This window comes from Arachis hypogaea, chromosome 1 (assembly GCF_003086295.3).
Source record: "Arachis hypogaea cultivar Tifrunner chromosome 1, arahy.Tifrunner.gnm2.J5K5, whole genome shotgun sequence".
Classification (NCBI taxonomy): domain Eukaryota; kingdom Viridiplantae; phylum Streptophyta; class Magnoliopsida; order Fabales; family Fabaceae; genus Arachis; species Arachis hypogaea.
The window spans coordinates 17036078-17060638 of NC_092036.1; the positions used below are offsets into that span (position 1 = coordinate 17036078).

The 24561-nt window shown below is 32.7% G+C and overlaps 2 protein-coding genes across 2 annotated transcripts; both read left to right on the top strand.

Moving 5' to 3' along the window:
• Positions 1-17194: 17194 nt before the first annotated feature.
• LOC140180411 (uncharacterized) lies at positions 17195-17569 on the top strand. Its single transcript, XM_072221484.1, has one exon. It carries the CDS (start codon positions 17195-17197, stop codon positions 17567-17569), a length of 375 nt encoding a protein of 124 aa, XP_072077585.1.
• Positions 17570-21395: 3826 nt separating this feature from the next.
• Positions 21396-23719, top strand: LOC112799617 (cyclin-D3-3). Its single transcript, XM_025841702.3, has 4 exons — positions 21396-22230; positions 22343-22544; positions 22692-22822; positions 22924-23719. The coding sequence occupies exons 1-4, from the start codon at positions 21727-21729 to the stop codon at positions 23224-23226; spliced, it is 1140 nt and encodes a 379-aa protein (XP_025697487.1). The 5' UTR covers positions 21396-21726; the 3' UTR covers positions 23227-23719.
• The last annotated feature ends 842 nt before the right edge of the window (positions 23720-24561 follow it).

Genomic DNA, 24561 nt, shown 5'->3' on the forward strand with positions numbered 1-24561 from the left:
TTGAGCCAATAAGGTAAACAGGCATTTAATTGAGGAAAACATATTCAAAAGAAGTGATATGCTCAAAAGAAAATGTAGTTTTCCACAATTAAGAAACCTAAGTAACAATTATAGGAAATGATTAATAATTAAATCACAAATAACTTAGGTATAGCAATGGAAGTGAATTGAATCAGGAACTTGGTTATTGCCTAATTATGCCTTGAAAGTGTAAGGTTCAACCAAAAATTAGCACCAAGGAAATAACCAATTTAATCATGAGAAGAGTGTACTTATTCATGTCAAGAAGTAGGAAATGATCACATAACTAAAACCCTTCTTCAAAAGCAATACTTGATCAAAATCAGATTGTATTTCTCAAAAAGAATTTCAAAGAACAAGTTATTGTATATGACCATTTATGTTCAAGAACACATGAGTAAGAAACGCAGTCTATTCACTAATGTAACACTTTATGCACTTAACATATAACACCAAACAAGTAATCAAAGCTAAGATTTCAGTGCAATTTGGTGTTTAATCAAAAAGAGCAACTAGAGCATATTCAAACAAATGATCAAGCTAAAGTATGATATGCACAGCTAAAGTTACACCAAACAAATGATCAAGCTGAAATTTTAAAGCCAATTTGGTGTTTCAAGCAAAAGTAACACTAGGTGCATATAAGAATTCAATCTCAATCATCATAAAAAATTTCAAAAAATTGTACAGGTATGAGTTATAATGCCTAATGAAAATAAAATTTAAGGCCTATGCTGATCAGACATAGAAATTAAATCAAAAATCCCATTTAGGCATTTCACTGAATAGATGGTGTGCAGAATTCAAAACAGTGAATTCCAGTTCAATCTAAGCAGAAAACAACCTAGTAAAATAAACAGCCATAGAAATTCAATCCAGAACACAAGTTTTTAACTAACCTAAACCCAACTAGATCACTAAAACAGAATTAAAAAGCAATGAAAATAAAGAAAAGCAAGACGGGGAACAGGGGAAGGGAACCTGCATTGATAAAGAAAGAAGAATAATGGGGTAGGCTGAAGGGTGGTGGTGAGGTCGCGGTGGCACAGAACTTCGCCGCCGCTGGTGGTTGCTCGCCGGAACTGGAGGATGCGGACAGAGAGTGGCGTGGAGACAGCGGTGTCGCACACAGAGAAGAAGAAATGGGGAAATGGGAAAGAGAGAGAAGAAGGAAGAGAGAGAGGGTAGGCGATGGTGGTTGCCAGTGGTGGTAGCATCGGACGGACGAAAGGGTGTTTGGGAGGTGTGGCTAGGTTGGGTTGGTTCTGGGGTTAAGGGTTGGGTTTTAGAGAAGAAGAGAAGAAGAAAGAAAAGGGTTAGGGGAAGCTGAAGCGCGAGACAGTTCCCTTTTCAAATTAATGTTCGAAAAGGGCCTTGTGCGTATGCACAAGGAAGTGTGCGGATGCACATAAGAGAAAAGAAGGGGTATGCACATGCATAGCAACGTGCGGGCACTGCGAACAAAAGAGGTATCAAGTCTTGTGCGCGCGCACAAGGGTGTGTGCGTACGCACACAAGGGGAATCAAAGGTTTGTTCCCACGCGCACTGGGTGCAAGCGCGATGAACAGAATGGGTGCCAAAAGTTGTGCACACGCACAGGTAGCTCTTTTTTTTTAAAAGGCAAAAAAGGGTGAGTGTGCGTGCACACAACACAGGGTGCGTACGCACGGAAGTAAAGAGAGATAGGGTGCTGATGCACAGCTGGTGCGAGTGCCCTGAACAGACTGGGTGCTAAGGAGTGTGCGCACGCAGCGCTGTGCATGCGCACAGATGGCAAAAAATAAGGAAAGTACGCGCGCGCCCAAGTGCGTGTGTACGCATAGGACTCTATTTCTGCAAAAATTTTTAATGCCTCTAAGGCACTAAACAAGACATCCAAAACAGGTTTTCAAGCTCCAAAACACCATAAGACTCCAAAAACATACTATTCTGCTAAAATTACCTAGCCAACACCAAAATGCAACTAACTAACTAAGCAACATAACCAATTATTCAAGAAAAGCTAAAAGAGAGAAGAGTTAGAAGGATATTACCATGGTGGAATGTCTCCCACCTAGCACTTTAGTTTAAAGACCTCAAGTTGGACTTTTTGAGTGAAGCTTGTGTTATGGTGGCTTATGCTTTCACTCTTCCTTGAATTGCCAAGATAAGGTCAAATTAAGGACAAAATTAGGTGGCAATTCCAAACTAGCCTTGAGGATCCATAAGTGTTGAGTGTTGAAATTAATGCCCTGATCCCATACTCTAGTCTCTTGTTCATCTTCTTGTTGATCTTCATTGTTGCACTTAGATGAACATTATCCTAAATCACCATTAGAACACTTGGACATCCCCTGGGATCCACTCAATTGAATATTGCACCATAATTGAACTCTAAATGTTGAATTGGCGTCATTGATGATCTTTCTATTTCCTTGCCAATTGACATTCTTCTCTCCACCATCTAACACTCCAAGAAGGGTTTGAAGTTGGATATCCATCTCCAAGATGGCATATTGATGTGGACCTAGAAAGCTTGTTGATGAAATCTTTATCCACTCAATTTGCTCTTGCACAAGTACCTTCACTTCTTGGTAGCTAAAGTCTTCCTCAACCTTCTTTAAATCTTTCTCATCATCACTCAAGTCAAAGATTAGGGATTGTGTGAAGTCCACATTAACATCTCCTTCAAATTCAACCAAGGGAGAGTCATGAAGGTCATCGAAGGGGTTAAACAAGTTGGACGAAAATTCATGAATAATGGAATCCACTTGATCAATCTCCAACAATTCTTCAAGTGTCTCCTCTTGTACTTCATGTTGCAAACTCTCATTTTCTACTTGATTTGCAATTCTTCGTTCAATCCACACTTTGTACTTGAGTTTGGTTCTTCACATTCAACCATTAACGCCTCTTGATTGTGGCTTGAGTGCAATGAAGCTAATCGGTCAAGATTTTCTGCCAAAGTAGACATAATTCGCTCTTGCTTCCTCCGAAATTCTTGTTGTTCTTGAATGAGCATTAAAAGCGCTTCTTGTGTGGCTTGATCCATATATGAAGATGAAAGTTGAGATGATGAAGGTTGACAATCAAACTCATGAAGGTGGATATTGGTTTTGTATGTAGTGAGGTGATGGTGTGTAGAATTGGTGACTAGAAAGGTAAGTCTTTGGATTCCATGGGGGTGAATTGTGGTAATGGTGGAGATAAGTCATAAAGAAAGTATAAACAAAACTTACTAATAAAAGAAAACAAACAACCAAAAAGTGCTATTTACACTATTAATATATTCACAACAACCAAAAACATAACACTGATTGTATTCCCGGCAACAGCGCCAAAAACTTGATGAGTTAGGGATTTCCACCGGTTTGGATTTTTTCACTTTAAAACAATAAATTCCTTTGCAAGTATAGACCAAACCGGCAACAATTCCCAATCAACCAAAGTTTAATTTTTCAAATACCAATATTAACTGAGAGTAATTCAATCTCGGGCCGTTCTACATCGGGATGCAATTGAAATGTTACGCTTTTGGTTGTGAGGACAAAGGGGTTTTTGCAATCAAAGAACAAAAGATTAAAAAAACTAAGAAATTATCAAAATTGAAATTAATGCAATTAAAAATGAAACAAGATCAAAACTAGTGAAAATACAAAGATATGTATAAAAGAGCCTTGACTTGGGAATGAGACTCCAAGAAATCCTATCATCGTCATAACTATAACTATGGTAACTATGATGAGTCAATCTCACTTCGTCTACACCTAACATCGAGGAGTAAGTCGAGCAAGCATAATTGACCTTAATCCATAAGTCATAGCTAACTTACCAAATTAATTGTTAAAAAGCTAGCGTTAATGGAAACAAGAGTTAACTAACTACCCAAGAATTGTCACTAAATATCGAAAGTTATGACTCTAGTATCATAGGAACTCAAATTCCAAGGCAAAGTGTGAAAATCTACTCAAAATTACCAAGTGGTATTTTCACAAACACTTGGTGTGCATAAAACCAAAACATAGGAAATTACAAAGGAAAATAAAAATTATAACCAAACTATTCACAATATCAATAATAAACATTCAATCAAGCAACTATAAACCATAAAACACTAAATTCATCAATCAAAACATCAAGAACTCAAAATTGTAAATATTAACAAAGCACATGAACCAAAGGGAAATGAGAGTAAATGTGATGTAATTAAAGAGAAATTAAAGAGTACTTAGAATAAAGATGAGTAGAATCCAAAATCAAAGCTTACTATAAAATAATATAATAGAAATTTAGTAAATCCTAAGAGAGAATTTCTACTCTACACTACTCCTACTCCGATGGAAGCTTCCTCAACTAATGAAAAAACTAACAAAAACCTAATGTAAGCTATTGTCTTCATATGTGGTCATTTCCCCTTCATATAGCACTCTCATTCAACATCAAGCCTTCCAAAATTGGGCCAAAAGCCCCAAAAAATCGCAAGTCATGTGTTTCATTAATGAATTCATGTGCAGGGACTGTGCGTACGCACACTTCGCTGAATGTTCACTTGTGCGTACGCACAGAGGGGGTTGTGCGCACGCACACATACTAAATTTCTTCTTGTGCATACGCACATAGGGTTGTGCGCACACACACTCCAGTGTGTGCTTCCTCCTTGTTTTCTTCATGTGTTCTCCCATTGTATATGCTTCCTTCTACTTCTACCAACCCATTCTTGCCTAAATGACCTGAAATCACTCACAAAACATATCACAGCCTCAAATGGCATAAAAGTGGAATTAAAAATCACTAATTTAAGCACAAAACACATATTTTCACATTTATGTTCAACTTAGGAATGAAACACAAAAATATGCTATTTAAGTGAATAAATGTGAGTTTATGTGATGAAATCCATTCAAATCAAGCCAAAAATTATCATCAATTATGGATTCATCAGAGCTGTCACCACCACTGCCACCACTGTTAGTGTTCCTTGCAGTCAGAAGTTGTCACCTTGTTGTCATTATTGTCGCTTCTTGTCACCACCATCCTTCCACCATCTACAGCCACCATTAGAAGTAATTTTTCTATAGTTTTTTTCCATATTTTTTGTTTGTTTAGGATTTTGTTAGGTATTTTATTAATTTATTAATTAAATTTTTCAATAAAGTGTGTGATTAGAGTTTGTTATACTAATTTAGTATAATTAGAAATTAAATAACGTTAGGTTAGGTTAGGTAGAAGAAAAATAAGAGTGCTTGAGCTATTGGAAGATTTTATTTGAGTTTAGTGAATGGTTTTTTTTCAATTGCATTGAATTTATATAGTTTATTTTTGTTATATCTGTTGTTAATTTGGTGAAATTAGAATTATGTTTTAATTAATTGCAATGTTGAGTTTTACTTATTCCTTTCAAATTAGTTTTTGAATTAGTTTCAACTTGTGAATTTAACAAGTCGTCTTTTTTACTAGGACGGTGTTAGTTTCTCTGAGATCAATTGGAGTTTGCTTATTTCATGATTTGTGCAGTCATATTCTAGGTTAGTTTTCTATCTTTGAATATAATAAATTGTTTAAGTTTTATGTCGGACTTATTTTTTCTAGGATAGAGTTTTAGGACAAAAGGGGAAGAAGGTTGCATAGTAGCGTCTTCTCAAAACCCTTATTTGCTAAAAAATTATAGAGTAATAAGGGGTTGTGCATTGGAACGGCTAGAATTTGATATTTTATTGAATGCATGTTTGTTCTAATTTATTCCTGCAGTTGTTTTGCTCTGTGAAAAGTAATAAATTTATTTAATGGATGTCTCTAAATTAAGGAGAAGTTCTATCGAATTTTTATTTAAATTATTTAAAACATATTTGTTCATGAGAAAATAATAATTAGATTTGGTGGGAGATTCTAAGTATAGAAGAAACTCTGCTCAATTTTCTAAAAATTTTAATAAGTTATTTATTGCAAAATAATTCCAAGTCGTCGTTTGTGCATGTATGATAGGGATAACGGTGTACGACGGGTGTTAAAAGTTAAAACCTGAGCTCTTAGAGGGGGTTGACGAGTTTGTCGTATATGTCTTCAACATCGAACCAATTAGGTCTCAAGGGATATCTAGGTGTTCATGCTATAAATATTGGCTGACTAAGTAGTTAGGACCTTCGGATATAACACTTTACCTTGACGGTAATGGGGTCAAGGATGGGTAATGGATGTGGATGAAACACATAGAATGAGTAGGGAATCAACTGGTCTGCCTCAAATTCCAATAGGTTTGATGTTGATTAACGAGGGTTTGAATGGTTAGAGAACTAAACATGAAAAGAATGAATTAGGAGAGAGATATAAAGAAATGGTGTTTGATGTAATTGGTGTTACCGATATGAAAGATGCTAAACAAGAGCCTAGCCTAGAAGCAAAGAGATTTTATCATCTATTAGAATTAGTCGCAAAATCTTTGTTTGAGGGATGCGTTCATTTGAAATTGTCTAAATGTGTTAAAATGATGAGAATTAAGTTTGAGTCAAATCATACACAAGAGTCTTTTGACAAGTGAGTCACTCTTTGCAATGAATTAGTACCTAGCAGGACTATTGGCATTCCCCAGAACCACTACAAAGCAAAGAAGTTCGTTTCGAAATTAAGTCTGAATTCGGTGAAAATCGATTATTGTTTGAATGGATGTATGATGTATTACAAGGGAAACGTAGACCTAACTGCTCGTAGATTTTGTGATACACTGAGGTTTCAAGTCGAGTGAGAACAGATTGGTAAACAGTGGTTAAAGAGAGTTCTAAACAAACAGATGCACTACTTGTCCCTAATCCCTAGGCTAAAACGATTGTATGCATTGATGAGTTCGACCCCTCACATGACTTGGCTTAGTAACAACAAGAGAGATGATGGTTTTATAAAGCACTGGTCACAAGGAGATGTTTGGAAGCACTTTAATCGAGTCCATGCACCCTACATTTGTGAGTGAGCCTAGAAATGTTATATTAGCTTTGTGCTCTAATGGGTTTGTACCAAACTCTAATTTTGGTAATGCGTACTTACGCTGGCCTGTTGTGGTAATTCCTTATAACCTACCTCCCAAAATGTGCATAAAGGACCCATACATGTTTCTAACTTGTATCATACCTAGTCCAAGTAACCTAAATGCGAAAATAGATGTCTTCTTGCAATCCTTGGTGGATGAGTTTATTGAGTTGTGGATTCATAGTGTAAAAATATCTGATATTTCAATCAAGATAAACTTTCAACTACATACTGCATTGTTGTGGATAATCAATGACTTTTCTGCATATGGGATGTTATCAAGTTGGTCAACTCAAGACAGAATGATGTGTCACATTTTTATGGAGAATAGAAAGGCATTTTGGCTGACAAATAGGGAGAAGAATTCGTGGTTTGATTGTCATTGAAGATTCCTCAATATTGATCATTCTTTTTGGTGCAACAAGGACTCGTTTAGGAAGAATAAAATAGAGCAAGAAGAGGCACCTGTGAGATTGAGTGGTTTGCAAGTTTGGCATCATGTCAGTAGAATCTCAAGGATCATTGATAACAAGGTAGGATTGAGACTTTCAGGATATGATAAGGAGTGTAATTAGACAAAACATAGTATATTTTGCGAGTTGCCTTATTGGAAAGACATCTTGGTTCGTCATTGTCTTGAGATGATACACATTGAAAAAATGTGTTTGATAATATCATGCATACAGTAATAGATGATGACCGAACCAAGGATAACGATAAGGAAAGGTTAGACTTGGTAGACATTTGCAGGTGGCCAAATCTGAACTTAAATAGACATGAGAATGGCGAGTGGGCTAAACTAAAGGCGATGTTCGCTCTAATGAACGACCAAAGACAAAATGTTTGTAGGTGGATTAGAGGATTGAGGTTTTTTGATGGTCACGCCTCTAACATGGGTAGGTGTACAAATATTTCACAAAGTAGGCTTGCTTGGTTGAGAAGTCATGATTGTCATGTCTTTATGGAGTCATTACTTCCTGTCGTGTTTAGAAAACTTTCTACCAATATTTGAAAATCCCTTGCAGAAATAAGTGATTTCTTTAGGGAGTTATATGCAATGAAACTTAGCATTAATGATCTCACAGTCATGGAGAAGAACATTCTCATCATACTTTGTAAGTTAGAGAAGATATTTCCTCTAGAGTTTTTTAATGTTATGAAACACTTAGCAGTCCACCTGCCATATGAAATAAGAGTGTGTGAGCCGGTCCAATTCAAGTGGATGTACCCTAGATGTTGATTGGGTCATTCAAGCGCACTGTGAAGAATAGAGCTCGGATTGAGGGTAGCATATGCAAAGCATTCCTAGCTAAAGAAACATTTGCATTTTACTCCTTCTATTTTGAGTCTCATGTTGAGTCACGTAGAACAAGAGTTGGATGGAATGATGAGAGGGGAGAATCTCGTCAAGTGGACCAACCTATTCAATATTTGTTCGAAAGGAGTTGCAATGGGCATGGGTAGTGAAAACTGGTTAGAGAAAAAAGAGATCAATGCTGCACTACCTAAGGTGAGTTCTTTAAGTCTTTGTAAAAATTACAAAGTAAGACATTAACTTTTCCATTTAATCAAAATTGTAGTACACTGATATTTCTTTAATTATCCTATTGTATCATAGGTTATTCCAAGAAACAAATACTTATACATCACTCAATTTTTTTTTAAATTGGTTCAGAGAATACATCAGAGTAAATCTAATTAACACAACAGAATGAAAACTAGTTGTACTTAGTTGGAATCCAATGAATAAGAGCACAAGCTACCCAATACACACTGTTAATGGATATAGGTTTCATTCTTTACAATAGTCAATGAAAAAGAAAACAGATAACACCAGAGTTTAGATTTGTGGGGATGTAGGCGGTGGTCATTCTGATTAATATGTTGTATTGTGTTGCACAATATCATTCAATTAGAGTATTTTTGTCACATTACATACAAGGTGTGAGTATTTAAATGTGTATGGTATGATCCAAGTTCACGACTAAGAACACAAAGCACAAGGACTACAATATCATTGAAGTAGATGTGAGCAGGAAATATAGGCAATACGATCCTTTTATTCTACCTCAAAATGCACGACAAGTATACTATTTGCCTTATCCAGGGTAATGCAAGTCTAGTTGGGTGGTTGTGGTTAAAACTAAGCCAAGAGATTATATCGAGTCTGATGGGACAGAGGGTTAGGAACCTTACTAAATTGATGACCCAACTTCTTCGAAAATGGTGGTTGATACCGGTGATCTAATCACCTTTAGGTCGGTTGTTATGGATGATGACATCATCAACCTTAGGGTACATGACGAGACACAACCATTAGATGACAACGATGTTCAAGAAGAAAAAGTGGCCGATAGAGACAAAGAAGAAGAAGACGAATTTGATAATCAGGAAATTACCTCGGAAGAGGAGGATAATGAACTAGAGGAAGAAGATGACGATGAATATGAATAAGGTTAACCTTGTTGTATGTTTAAACTTTCATTGGTTAGTAAGATCATATAATTATAATGCATGCTGGCCTTAGTTCTATCTTATGTATTTCTTTATCAAACTTTGATTATATTATAATATAATTATACTGTTTCAGGTAGGGATGATGACAAGTTGACATGTGATGAGCAGACTTTGTTTTGATTACAACAACGATGACTATCAGGCTCTAGAGTCATTAGGGCTTTGATTTGATTAGTTTAGCAGCATCACATTCCTTCGTGTTTTTATTCTATATATTTGATATTTAATATCATATATAAATCATTGTTTTCAGATAAATTATTATTTATTTTTTACTAATTTGGAGTTGATTATCAATTACTAACTAACAAGTTCCATTATAGTTTTAAAAAAAACTCCCATAAAAATTACCCGATGATAACGATCATCCAGTTCAGTTAAATGAATAAAAAATAAAGTTGTCGTCAGATTTTTCTGACGGTAACGCAGAGCGAAGTCACAACTTCTAGCGCCAAATTTATTGTTGGATAATTTTCGACGGTAACTGGCATCAAATTTTTGTAACCTTAACATCAAATTTCAACGTTAATTCCGTCACAAATTACCGTCGGAAAAAACAAATCTGCCGGTAATCAGTTACCAGCGAGATTTATACCATCGGATACAATCCAACGGTAACCAGTTTACCGGCAAATTATTTTTGTTATTTTGTTGGTATTCAACATTTTTCTTGTAGTGCAATATCAATTTGTCAGGAAAAATTCATAATTTTTTAATTCAAAAATCAAAATGTCAAGAAAAATAATTTTACCCACATTTCATTAGGTCATAATATATGAATAGATCTAACTATCTTTTAGTAAAATAGAGTTCATTATCCCTTCGTTGCACTTTTATATCCATCTAATTAAACTCGGATCACTGAATATAATTCGAGGTGGTATTTGATAGATGTGGTGCATTATAAACAATTGCGGCAAAAGACAATCGCGTTATAAGGTTAGATTAAAAAAAATAAGTTTTAGTAAGAATAATCATTAAATTATTAAAAGAATAAGAGAATGACTATGTAAATAAAAGATCATAAAAAAAGTGTAACTTGTACCTTAAAATGATCAACTTTGATGAAAAATAAAAAATAAATTCTTATTCTACGAAGTAGTAAAAAAAAACAACAAATTAAAAAATTAAACAAAATATTTTTACTCTAAAACTTAGACTTTTGAACGATAAAAAAATTGTATATAACCTTTAGTAGCACGAAATTAATTATGGGAATGTTAAATTAATATATGTGCTATTATTACACTCGTGCATAATAAAGTTATAAATGTAAACATCTTATAAATGTTAATTATGTATGATCGATAATTATATTAGAATGATTGACAATTAGAATGACCTATAATTAAAATGATTGATAATTAGTATAATTATTCATTAAATACTAATTTTTATATAATTATAAGAAATATACTTTCTTAAAATAAGTTGAGAAGAGAAAAGTATGTACTGGTACCAAAATACATTGCGTCAGCATTTTTACAAAATAATATAATGATGAGTAATTACCTAAATTAGTCACACAATTTTAAAAGTAGACATTTTAGTCGCCAAGAAAAATTAATACACATATCAATCTTTAAGATTTTACTCTGACAGATAAATCAGTCTCCAGTTTATTTTTTGGCAGAGTAACTACCCAAATCAGTCCCTAAGAATTTTAAAAGCAGAAATTTTAGTCCCAAAAAAATTAATATACAGATCAATCATAATATTTTTTTCCGTCAAACATAATAATTTTCTGTTTATTTTACTTTTATTATATGTCAACCTTTATTATTATTAACTTAGTTTTATGCATATAGATTATGACACTAGCATATTAATACACTCTTTTAAAATTTTTGGACACTGATCTAAATAATTATTCTATAATAATTAATTAATTTTGAATTAATCAATTAAATTAGTGATCCATTGATTGAATTACTAACCCAATAATTCAGTGTCTTAAGCGAGTCAATTGTCGGAATGATTTTAATAACTATGATTAGCATTTGTTGATTGTGAAAATATGCTTTAATCTTGGTGGATTAACAGATACAGAGATCGCTTAAATTATTCGTTAAGAAAAAGGAATAAAACAAATACGGATACTATACTCAGTCACTGTGGTTTTGTTTCCACTTTCCAATACTGAGAGTACGGAGGTGCATGCGTCTCATCAACCAAATGCGACAATAACTTTAGACATTGTTCTCTCCAAAAATTCCAACCCGTAGAGAATTGCCAAATGGCCGTTCCCTTTGCACCCCCTCTTTTGACATTCCATATTGGTTTTGGAATTTCATGTGTTAAATAAATTAGAAAGCATTACAAGGCTTCTCAACTCATATCAACATTTTGTGGCTGTTTTGAGGGTTTGAAATTGGTAAATCATTTGAGTGATAGTTCTGTAACTGAGAGCAAGAAAAGAACATTACCGTTCGGTCTTCTCGATGATCTTGGTTACAAGTTTACGGCAAAGGTCATTTCATACAATCTCTTCATTTTTATATAAGAAATAATTCAGATTCATAAAATTATGTTCTAATTACTTTTTTTAATTTTTTAATTTGAATATTAACCTGATTATAAATTGATATTTTAATCCATCAGATTGTTAAAAAAACAATTAAGTTTCTAAAGCATTTTGAAAGAAAAAAAAACATATTAGTACATTAAAAATTAACAGTTTAACACTTTCAAACGTTGCTAAAAGATGCATCCTTGCTTCCCATGCATAAGGATTTATTTGTTTATTATTATACACGTGTCACGTAACGCCATATGCCAACTTGCCAAGTTAACATCTATTATATATATATATATATATATATATATATAACCAAAATATATCACATCATTTTTTTTATTGCAATTAAAATTAAATATTTCTCTTTAAAATTAAGGAATTCTTTTGTCCTCCTTACTAATTTTACAATCAAAATGTGCCACATGTCACTCTCTTATTGTAATCTATTATATATATCTAATTTTACAACCAAAATGTATCACATATCACTTTTTTATTGCAATTGGAATCAAATTTTTCTAACCAAAAGTAAGGAATTCTTCTCTCCTCCTTACTAATTCTACAACCAAAATGTGTCACATGTTACTCTCTCATTGTAATCTATTATATGTATCTAATTTTACAACCAAAATGTATCACATATCACTTTTTTATTGCAATTGGAATCAAATCTTTCTCACCAAAAGTAAGGAATTCTTCTCTCCTCCTTATTAATTCTACAACCAAAATGTGTCACATGTCACTCTCTCATTATATATATATATATATATATATATATATATATATATATATATAACCAAAATGTACCACATATCACTTTTTTATTGCAATTGGAATCAAATCTTTCTCTCCAAAATTAAGGAATTCTCATCTCCTCTTTACTAATTCTACAACAAAAATGTACCACATGTCACTCTCTCATTGTAATTAAAATTAAATATTTTTCTCCAAAATTAAAGAATTTTTCTTTCTTCATTATTAATTTTACAACAAAAATGTGCCACATGTCACTCATTCATTGCAATTGAAATCAAATCTTTCCTTCCAAAATCAAAGAGTTATCCTCTCTTCCCTTTTTCTTTCTCTATTTCTCTCATTCTTTCAATCACTCTATCTATTTTATATATCATTATTAATATCAATGACTAATTACTAATTTGACAATCAAAATGTACAATATGACATTCTTTAATTGCATTAAAATTAAAATTGAAATTGAAATATATCTATATTATGTATCATATATTTTATCTAATTTAATAATCAAATGTATCACATGACACTCTCTTATTAAAATTGGAAGAAAATATTTTTTTAAAAAAAATAATAAATCCCTTCCTAAATTCTCTCATCTATCTCTCTCTATTTTTCTATTTCTCTCTACCATTTTTACTCTATATATAATTTACATTTTATATTAGTAATTTGACAAATCAAAATATGTCATCCAATATTTTTTTACAATTAAAATAAAAATTTTTCTTCCAAAATTAACAAACTCTCACTCTCACTTTCACTCTCATTCTTCATCTTTATCTCTTTTTTCTCTCATTTTCTATTTTTTCTATCTTTCTATTCTACAAAAAATAAAATTAATAAAATAATATAATTCAAATAAAAAATATTATTATTATATACATATTTTTTTAGTTTTTTATTTAATATTAAATTTTCACCGCTTATCTTTCTAATCTATATTTTTATTTCTCTTCTGTCAAATATTTATTACATATAGTTTGGAGAGAATACTAATGTTATAATTAAAAGTTAGAATCAATAATCAATTATTTTAAAAAAGTTAATTTTGATTTAATTTTATAATTATCACTATAATTTTTTTATGCTAATATCTAAATATATTTTTATATACATAAAGAAAAAAAATATTATTTTTAAATAGCAAGTATAAAAATTAATTTGTCCAACAGACTTAACACCTAATTAAATATAAAAGTATACATATTAAATTTTTTTAAATTTTAGATAACAAATGTTAAAATTAATTATTAATAAAAAATTAGACTTTTTCATATAAAAATAATAACTAAAAATTTTATTATTTGTTTTTTTTATGTACAGATACTTTGATCTTCTTAGACAAAGACTTTTGTCAACCTATGAATTTTTTTGTAAAACTAATTTGATTTTATAAATCTTTTGTGTCATACATAATCTAAACGGTCAGAATAAAGTAGACTATAATTTTAAAAAATTTATATTTCCGTAATATTATTACGGATAAAAATACTAGTTGTATCTAATGGAGATTACCTTTTGAAATTGATTTGATAATTATTTTTTAAAAAAATTTAAAATGTTTGACTACAAAAATTCTTAAAAATTAATTTAAGACATTACTATATAATATTTTAACCCACAATCTCATATTAATGTTTTTCATGCCTGTAATTGCTAGTATTTAGGGTAAGCATCCAAAATTATAATTGTTAGTATTTGGGATAAGCATTCAAAATATATATGAAAGTTTATATCACTGACAAAAATAATTTTAAAAGAATCAAACAAACAAATAAGTTTTTGAATAGTGTAAAAATAAGATAAAAGTAATAAAAAATTATATTATTTTTATAAGTAACAAACGAAATTCGTATTTAGTAAATAATTTATTTATTTAATTTAAAATTTTATAAAATATTTAAATAATTATTTAAAAAATACATACAAAAAATTAGAACAAAATTCGATTTTTAAGATTTTCTTAATTTTTTTAAAATCATTTCAGTCACTCACAAAAGCTATAAGAAATATTTACTTGGTTTAAAATCAACAAATTCTAAAGATAAACATATTTTATTTTTTAATATATTTAAAAAAACACACTAAAATATTATTTCTAATTTTTTTTAAAATATATATTTTATATTTAATTATTTTTGTTATATTTTTAAATTTATTTTTTATTCATAATTTTTTAAAATTATTTTTATTAGTTATATAAATTTTTAAATATCATTTTAATAATTTACTCTAATATTTATTAAGCATGCATGTAACATGTAATAACTACCGGTGCCACCCGTTAATTTAACGGGAAGACTTTATATATAATAAGTTCATAGGTAATTTATTTATATAAAATATTTAGGAAGCAAAATTGTTAGATTATCCTAAATCGAATATGTCAATAATTTTGTCCTTCCAATATTTACATATACAGTGAAAATCCTAAAAGTTTTGAATAAAAATATTAAACCTTATTCAGACCAACGATTTATGCCTATGATATATAATATGTAAAACACATCCAAAGACAACGATTCGGAACAAATAAGATATAGCATATACAGAAGGAAAATAGGGATATGGCAACCACTAATACTGATATTATTAGGGTGATTGAAGACTATTTTAAAAGTATTTTTATATTTTTTAATTAGGTAGATTTTAGATTTTTTTTTACAAAATTTAATATTACATTTAACATGAACGATAAGCTCAGAAGACTTGTTTCTATGGATGAAATAAAAAGAACTATTTTTAGTATCAGTCTTTAGAGTGCATTGAAGAAAGACGGTATAACGGTTGAGTTCTTTTAATTCTACTAGATATAGTAGGAGAAGACGTATTCCAAATTATGAGAAGTTTCTTTTTTTTTAAAAAATTTTAATTAAATCAATATCTACTTAGTGCCAAATTAAAGGTCCCAAATGCGAGTGATATGACTCAGGTAAGGCTCATCAATTTGTCATCTGTTATCTATAAAATTATTTCGAAGGTGCTGGTCCACAAACTCTTAGGGTGTATGAATAACGTAATTAGTCCTACTCAGAGTGCATTTTTAAAAGGTAGACTTATTTCTAGTAACACTTTTATAGCACAAGAATGTATGCACTGTCTTAAACAAAAGAATCAAATTTTGGAATACGAAATGACACTCAAACTTGATATGAGTAAAGCCTACGATAGGATAGAGTGGCATTTTTTATGATTTATTATGGAGAAGTTGGGATTTGAATCAAGATTTATTGATTGGATTTGTGAATTGATGATAACCATTTCTTAATCTGTTGTTGTGGAAGATCAACCATATAATTTTTTAAACGAAATAAAAGCATCTATCAAGTTGACTCTCTATCCCCTTTTCTTTTCTTACTATGTGTAGAAAGACTTTTCTTTTTGTTACACAAAGTAGAGCAAAATAGTCTCATTTAGAGAATTAGGATAAATAGAAAATGTCCAACTATGAATCACTTACTATTTGCTGATGATTTCATTTTATTCGGTAAAGTTTTAGAAGATAGTTGTCCCTCTATTCTAGAATTATTAGAATCTTATGAGAGTTTCAATGGACAAAAAGTTAATCTTAATAAATCGGTCTTACTTTTTAGTAATAACACTCCAAGACCGATTAAAACCTCCCTAGAAGCCCAGCTAAATATTTCTCACGTAGGTGCATAAGATAAATATTTGAGCCTACCTTTCCTTGTCGATCAATCGCTCTATGAAATCCACCGTCTAACTCAAGCAAATATAAGGTTCTTAAAAAGACACAAAGATGAAAAATGTGCTTGTTATCTAATGGAAGACAGCAGTTGGTAAAACTATACCAATCTACATCTTGTCATGTTTTAAACTTTCGGACAACTTGCTAATAAAATTTCATAGTATTTTAACCCAATTTTGGTGGTGGACTGGTGGTAGCAAGGTTCCGAAAGGTAAATGGTGTGGATTAGTTGGGATAGGATGACTAGGCCTAAGAAAGAAGGCAGGCTTGGTTTCAAATATCTCAAGATTTAAAACTTGGCTCTTTTGGATAAATAGTGTTGGAAAATCGTGACTCAACCTAATTCTCTTTTTTCTAGAATTCTTAAAGGTAAATACTTCAGAGAGTAAACTATCATTTCTACCCACAAAAATTTTAGACATTGACAAATCTACCCACAAAATAACAAAATTGAAGTTATACCCATAAAAGATCGGTTCCGTACAATAAAACTATCCGAACACTAAAAAATTACTCAAAAATCCCAAATTACCCCTAGGATGGAGATTGCAGTGATCCGTGACATGCTGTCAAGGATCTCCCATCCTCCCTCGACGCTGGCGCCACTGTAGCGCAAGAGTCGCTCGAGACCATCGGCCAGACCATAGACGACATCGGCTTCACTCTATGAAAATCGATGGCTAAGATCATCTTTCACGGTAAGGACTCTCTCCTTGCCCCTGATTTCGATTCCTCAAATTCTAATAACAACAATCTTATTAGGAATCAATTGATTAGTAACAACAGTAATTTTGATTTGAAACATTATAGTAGGTTTGATGTGCTGGTACGTGTTCTTCAAAGTGACAGGAATACCTATGTACAGGATCCTGGGAATTTGAAAAATTATGAGGAGCGAAAATTAGGGTTTATTTTGAGGGATAAAGGTGAGGATATTGGGAATTTGATGGAGGAGAATGGCGGTGCTGAAAAGGCAAGGGTGAAGATGGTGAAGCACGCAATTGATGCAGAAGAAGACGAGAATTTGTGTAAAACTCCAATTAAATGGTAATTAAAATAAGTAATTAATTAAATATGGGTCAAGGGGTTAGAAAATCTAGAACTCATAATTTATAAATTTAATGATGATATTTGAATTCGAAATTTTTTTTCGAGTGGGAACATGTAATGTATTTTGGAAAAATGCGTAAAAACACGTATTGGTAAATGAACCGACAGTACCGACTTAAGTCTGTCCACCACTACGAGTGATACAGTTAATTATGGGCGAAGAGAGTTAAGAAACTAAAAATTATAATTTGAAAAAGTGAAAATAATCAGAATAAAATTAAAACACTAATCTTAAAAGTTTTGGCTTAAAATTAGGCCAACGGGCTAAATTGAGTGAACTGGGCCTAAGTGAGCCCAAACCCACACTATATAAGTCCCATTTCAGCACAAACCAACCATTTTTCCCCTTTGAGAAGAGAGAGAGACGGCTGATATGAGAAGAGAGAAAGAAGAAACAAAACTCTAACCTCCTTCGTCTTCAATCCTCTATAACTTCCTTTCCAAAGTTCCGATTGACAAGTTGTTTGCGACTACACGTCACTTTCCTCGTTCTCTTCGATTTTAACTAGGTATTGTGGTGAGTACCTTAAAATTCTCTGCCCAGTTTTATTTTCGCCTTTCAATTCGTGTTTTGATTTGAGTTTTGAGAAAATTTTATGATTTTGGTTATTTAAGGGTGCTTTAATATGAGCTATTGGTGAGTTCTATCACTAATCTCAGTAGGTTAAGGTAAAAAAGTATTATCCCCTTTCAATTGTCCAATCTTATGAACTTTAGGTTGAGAAATTGTGGATTTTTGTTGTGAATAGTGAAATTGTTGTGTTGGTCGGTGCGGGGTTAAGTTGTGGATCAAGCGGCGAGATTTTGGTGAACATTGGAATTGCCCGTGAAAGGACTCAAGGGTTTAGAATTGCTACCATTAAGATACGGTTTAAGTTTCGTTTAAATAGCATTTTTATGTGACATGAAGTCCTAGACTAGATGCCCCTAAGATTAGGATTGAATTGTATAATTGGATGGAATTGATATGTTTACTTGATAGCTTGATTAATTTGACTTGGTTTGGTGATTGAAATTGTAATATGATGGAGTATGTGAAATTTATTGGTAGAATAATTGTTTATGATTTATGAATTGAGAAATCGATGAATGTTGGGTCAGAGGCCATGAATTTTGGGTTGGAGGCTATGAAAGGTAAGTTGAGGTAAGTATTGGTGTACTATGTTAAAATTTGTTAGGAATAAAGATTATGAGTTGGATGATTGATTTTGGTTTGATTGTAAATGTATGTAATGATGGATTGGTATAAAATATGTACATATTGTGATTTGTGAAGAGTGGTGTACTGATGGGACTTGGTATATATTGGCGTCATATTGAGGATGAGAGTTTTGAGGTTGATGAGTAATTGGATATGTGTATTTGTAGGATTGATATGAAATAACTTGGTTATAAATTTAGGGTTGAAATTTGATTTTGGATGATGAAGGATTTTAAAAATTTGAGGAGTGTTGGTGGTATAGCTGGAATAGAGGTTTGATTTTGTGTAAAATATAACTTTTTAAACTATTTTAGTGTGTTGGCTTGAGTTCAAATGGTTTGATTTTGGAGAAAATGCAAATTTGGTAAAATCCTAAGTTTTGGCAAAAACAAATTTTTAGCCAACTTCGACGGGCTATAGCTCGACCTTCGGAGTTGAAAATTCAATGAAATTATATTTTTATGAAAATTTATTCAATGATATTTCTAACGGGTTTAAGAATGATTGAAAAATAATTTTTAACAAAAAAGTATACGCTTCAAAGTTTTGGTAAAAAAACTGCATTTCTACAGCATATCAGCTTTTTCTAGATACTAATATGCATGCGTACGCGGAGGTATCACACGACGCGAGCATTGCCACTGCCAAGGATTCATGCATACGCGAACACGGCATGCATATGCGACTTTGGAAAATTTTGGGTTCGCGCATACACGAGCCAATGCTTCTGTCCAGGTACTCGCATACGCGACTGTGGTCCAATCCGCATATGTGTCACTACCAAAAGTTAGACTTATGCGTACGCGGAAGGCATGCGTACGCATGACCACCCTATTTTGCAGAAAATATATTTTTGTGTTTCAAACCATTCTTAGCCTTCTAAACCTCTGTAAACCCTGTTATGAGTCTAGAGCCGATGTAATAGAGGGTAGATGAGTTAAGAATGAGAATGTATGGGTTGAGTTAGTGAATTGAAGAAAGATGAATTAAATGTAATGAGAAATGATGATGATTGATTATGATTAAGTAGGATGAGAATGGTTATGATAATGACAAAGATGATAGTCGATTTTGATTGAGGATGATTATGATGACGGAGAAAAATGATGATTGATTTGATTGAGGAAGATGGGAATGATTATGATAATAAGAGATAGCGATGATTGATTCTGACTATGACTATGAATGAAGTAAAATAAGATTGAGAATGAGTTTGATAATGAATGATGGGGAGTAAGGAGCCCGAGTTTGGTAAATTGATGACGGATTGAGGAGGATGAGGATTCCCTCTCTTGTTACGGTAGACGAGATTGAGGTTGAGGATTTCCTCTCTTGTTGCACCAGGGAGTTGGATAGAAGGTTGAGGATTTTCTTCGATTCAATTATGTATTATTAATTCGATTTTTGGGTATGTTTAATTATGTTTGATTGAATTGAGATTTGGATTGATATGGTGAGGATGGTAGTTTTGTCTCGCTCACATATAGGCAAGTTGAGATTGGAAATTCTCTCTCTTGCTGTGATAGACAAACTGAGGTTGAGGATTCCCTCTCTTATTACAATGGGCAAGCAGGGTTGAGGATTCTCTCTCTTGTTACATTAGAAAATTAAATGGAGAAAATTGAAAATTTCCTTCGATTCAATTTATAGCTGTGGTATGAACGACTGAGGTTGAGGATTCCCTATCGTTACATTACAGTCTCTCTTTAAATGAGAGGTTGAGGGTTCCCTTCTTGAAGGTTGAGGATTTCCTTCGTGTTGAGAGACGATATCCGGGTTAGCTACTGGATGTGTCGGGCTCTGGCTATATGACCGACAGATGAGCTCATTAGCTATAGCGCAGACATGCATCATTTATACTTGATTGCTTTGTTTAGGTTTGCTATATTTTTGGCTTGTTAATTTATGCATATTAAATGATTTTGTGCTAATTGCTTTACTTGATTATACTTGTGTTTTATTTGCCTGTTTTGCTTGTTTTTGTATATCTTAGAGGTCCCTTATGCAAACAATGGTGATGCTAAGGGCTACTTTTGATGAGATGAATTAAGTTTCCTAAGTAGATGTAGTGGAGTAATTTCACTTACTCCAAGTGGAGATTTGATGTGTTGACATAGGATCATTGAGTTTGAAATATCTGAGGGTTGTTCTAGCCAAAGTTGGAGAGGTGTGACAATAAATCTTTTAAAGACAATTTTGATTAATTTAATCTTTTGAAGACCAAAATAGATATCGCATGATTTTTCAAGAGACTAATTTAACCATTTACTCAAAGACAAAAATAAAAAAATTAGTTTTTTTGTATGTTGTTCAATGATAAAACTAGAATAAATTATAAAAGTTTAATTTATTCTCATTTTTATTTTATTTAAAAAATTTAAAAAAATATAATAATAAAAATATAATTATAAAAAATTAATAAAAATAATAAAAAAATAAAAAATAAAAAATATTTTTTTATTAATATACTTATTTTTTTTTTGTCAAGATAATTATAAAATATATTAACTTAATATTTCTAAATATAATATTTTTATTTATTTTTATCAGTTAAATACAAATTTGTGTTCTTGCATAACTTGTAATCAAAGGTAACCTAGCAAAACCATATATGATTATATTCTACTTGTGTATATGAAATTGTTAAGAATATTGGGGAAAATGGATAGGAAAGGACATGCGTGAAGTGCATCTCACTTCTCAGATAAAAACACTTTGTTTCATTACTGCATTCGTCTCTCTTCTTCTTCTTCTTCTTCTTCTTCACTCTCACTCGCTGCGAGAGAGAGACAGAGAGAAAAAAAATGTATGCAGAATAAGTGATGAAAATGGCTCTTCACACTCTCTATTTCCTTCTACAATGAAGAAAACTCTCTTCATCATCTTCTCTCAAGAAGATGTCTCCCACAACTCCCTCCCTTCTCGACACCCTCCTCTGCCAAGAAGAACACGACGACACCTTTGACGACACCCAAAACGACGCGTCGTTCCACCTCAACGACAACCACCACGACGAATCACCGTCGTTTTGCCCCGCAAAGCTCCAATCTTTTCCTCATCCCGTTCTGCATGACAACGACCTGTTCTGGGAACACGACGAGCTCGCCTCCTTAATCTCCAAAGAGGAAGAGACCCACGCCGCCGCTGGTAACGACGACGACCACCGTGGACTTCTAGATGGGCTTCGAGTTGGGCCCGTTGGCTGGATCACTAACGTGTGTGCGCACTATGGGTTTTCAGCTTTGACCACCGTTCTCGCCGTTAACTACTTCGACAGGTTCGTCACGAGCCTCACGTTTCAAAGGGATAAGCCATGGATGACTCAGTTAACGGCGGTTGCGTGCTTGTCAATCGCTGCAAAGATGGAAGAGACACATGTGCCCCTCCTCTTAGACCTCCAAGTACGTTTCTATCTCTTTTTTTGTTTTATTTTTTATTTTTTATTTTTGAAATGCACACCAGGTGTTTGTTGTTATGCTTCTGAAAAAAAGGGAGATTTTCTTTTTGGAGTAGGTGGAAGAATCGAGGTTTGTGTTTGAAGCAAAGACAATACAAAGAATGGAGCTTCTTGTGTTGTCTACTCTCAAATGGAAGATGCATCCGGTGACCCCAATTTCTTTTTTTGAACACATTGTAAGAAGGCTTGGCCTCAAGAGTCGCTTGCATTGGGAATTTCTATGGCGGTGCCAGCGGGTTCTTCTTGGCGTCATTGCCGGTAAGTAAGTAAGCAATGTATGCTAGAATCTAGAGCAAGACCCTTTTTTTTTTTTAATGCTAATTTATGACATTAGGTGTTCATATTTTAACCGAATCTGGGTCATTCCATTCAGGTTGATTTGTCCTTTTGTTTATATTAATGTAGATTCAAGGGTTATGAGTTATCTTCCATCTACATTGGCTGCTGCTACGATGATCCATGTTATTAAAGAGATTGAGCCATTTAATGCAACTAAGTACATTAGTGAACTTCTGGGACTACTCAAGATTAGTGAGGTTTGTCTCATGTCTTATACATATCTATTGATTTGTGTTAAATATGATGCTGAATGCTGATTTGATGAGTAATTGGGACATTTTTGGTGGTGATCTAATAGGAACAAGGGAACCAGTGCTACAAACTCTTGCTGAAATCATTAGTTTGTGAAGAAGGTATTACTGACGGTCTTCACCAGATGCACAAGCGCAAGCGCAAGCGCGAATCTGCCCCGAGTAGCCCGGGAGGTGTCATTGATGCTTCTTTCAGTTGTGATAGCTCAAACGATTTGTGGGCCGTTGCGGCATCGTCGGTTTCACATTCGATGGAGCCGCTGTTTAAGAGGAGCAGAGCTAAGGACCAGCAGATGAGACTGCCTTCTGTTAGTCGCGTGTCTATCGATGTTCTTAATAGCCCTCATTAATAATGAGCTTAGTAGTTTTGCTTCAAACATGGTAGCTTTCTGTTGCATTTATTTGGTAGTTATTTTATTGAAAATGCAACTATTTTATGTTCTTAATATATATACATTTCTTGCAAACTACTTGAAAAGTCTATTGAGGCAGAGACTAAGTTCCCTTCTGTCTACTTTGTTGATTAAGGTGGATTAGGGATCTGATATTGAGTGGAAAAACGAGTTGTAAACTTGTAATTCTACCTGAGTTAATCTCTCGAATGCAAATTCTATCTTGTTTATACAAGATATTTGTCATTAAGAATCAAGAGACAAGATTCTAGATCTCCCCTGTTTGTGCAGAATAGGAACTGCAGCTGAAGAATTGAAGATTGATAACTGATAATCAAATATGTGAAATTTCTTTAGTGAATATATTAGAAGAACAAGTTGATGGTCTTGTATAAAGAATTAAAGATATTTGTCACCCTTCTAGTTAATGTTAATGGAGAATTCAACTCTAGTTCTATGTTGAGGATTTTATCGTAGCTTGCTTGAATTTCATTTACTACATACTAAGCATTATATTGGATCTGAGTCATTGATGCCTAATTGACAACATGTATGAATATATATTGGACTTTAAGCAATTTGGTATCTGTGGTTACAAATTATTGCAATGTTTTTTTTTTAACTGAAGAATGAAGATGCATGTCCGTGACAAAAGCTAGCTGTCACTGTAGCAAAAGTGATGGAAATTAATCATTGCTTGTTTTGAGCATGTCACTATAAACTATAAAGCGAATTGGTCAAAACCATTTATTTACCACGTTATATAATAATATTTCAAAAAGGGATGAGCTCAAAAAAAATATAAGCAAATTGTTTAACTCTCTGAAACTTTAGGACTTCTATGTTTGTAATTATGTATGGAAAGTGATAATTGAGCAAGGTTGACTACAAAGTTGTTGCCATTGGGAACAAGAGAAAATGGGTATTCTGTATTCTGGAATCCCACTAAAGAGAGAAAAGAAGGTATAGACCAGACATTATAGTGGATCAAATTTGAAAATGACTAGGGAGGTTGCTTTGCTTCTTAGTTATTACTAAGGTGGTCCTGTTTCTTTGGCTTTACACTTTGAGTTGGTTATGGTTAGCTATGTGTTGCAGTGCATAATTTAGTCCTTGTAGCTATGATGTTTTGCAATAGTCATCAACATTAGAGATTTTCAAAGTTTGACAGCTACATTTTCAGCCAAACAATAATTCTGGCTGATATGATATGATGAGTCTCCCTTGAGGGTCAAATTCGTTAGTTTACTTTACTTTGCCTGCTTTTCTCAAATTCTTAAAATTACTAGAGAA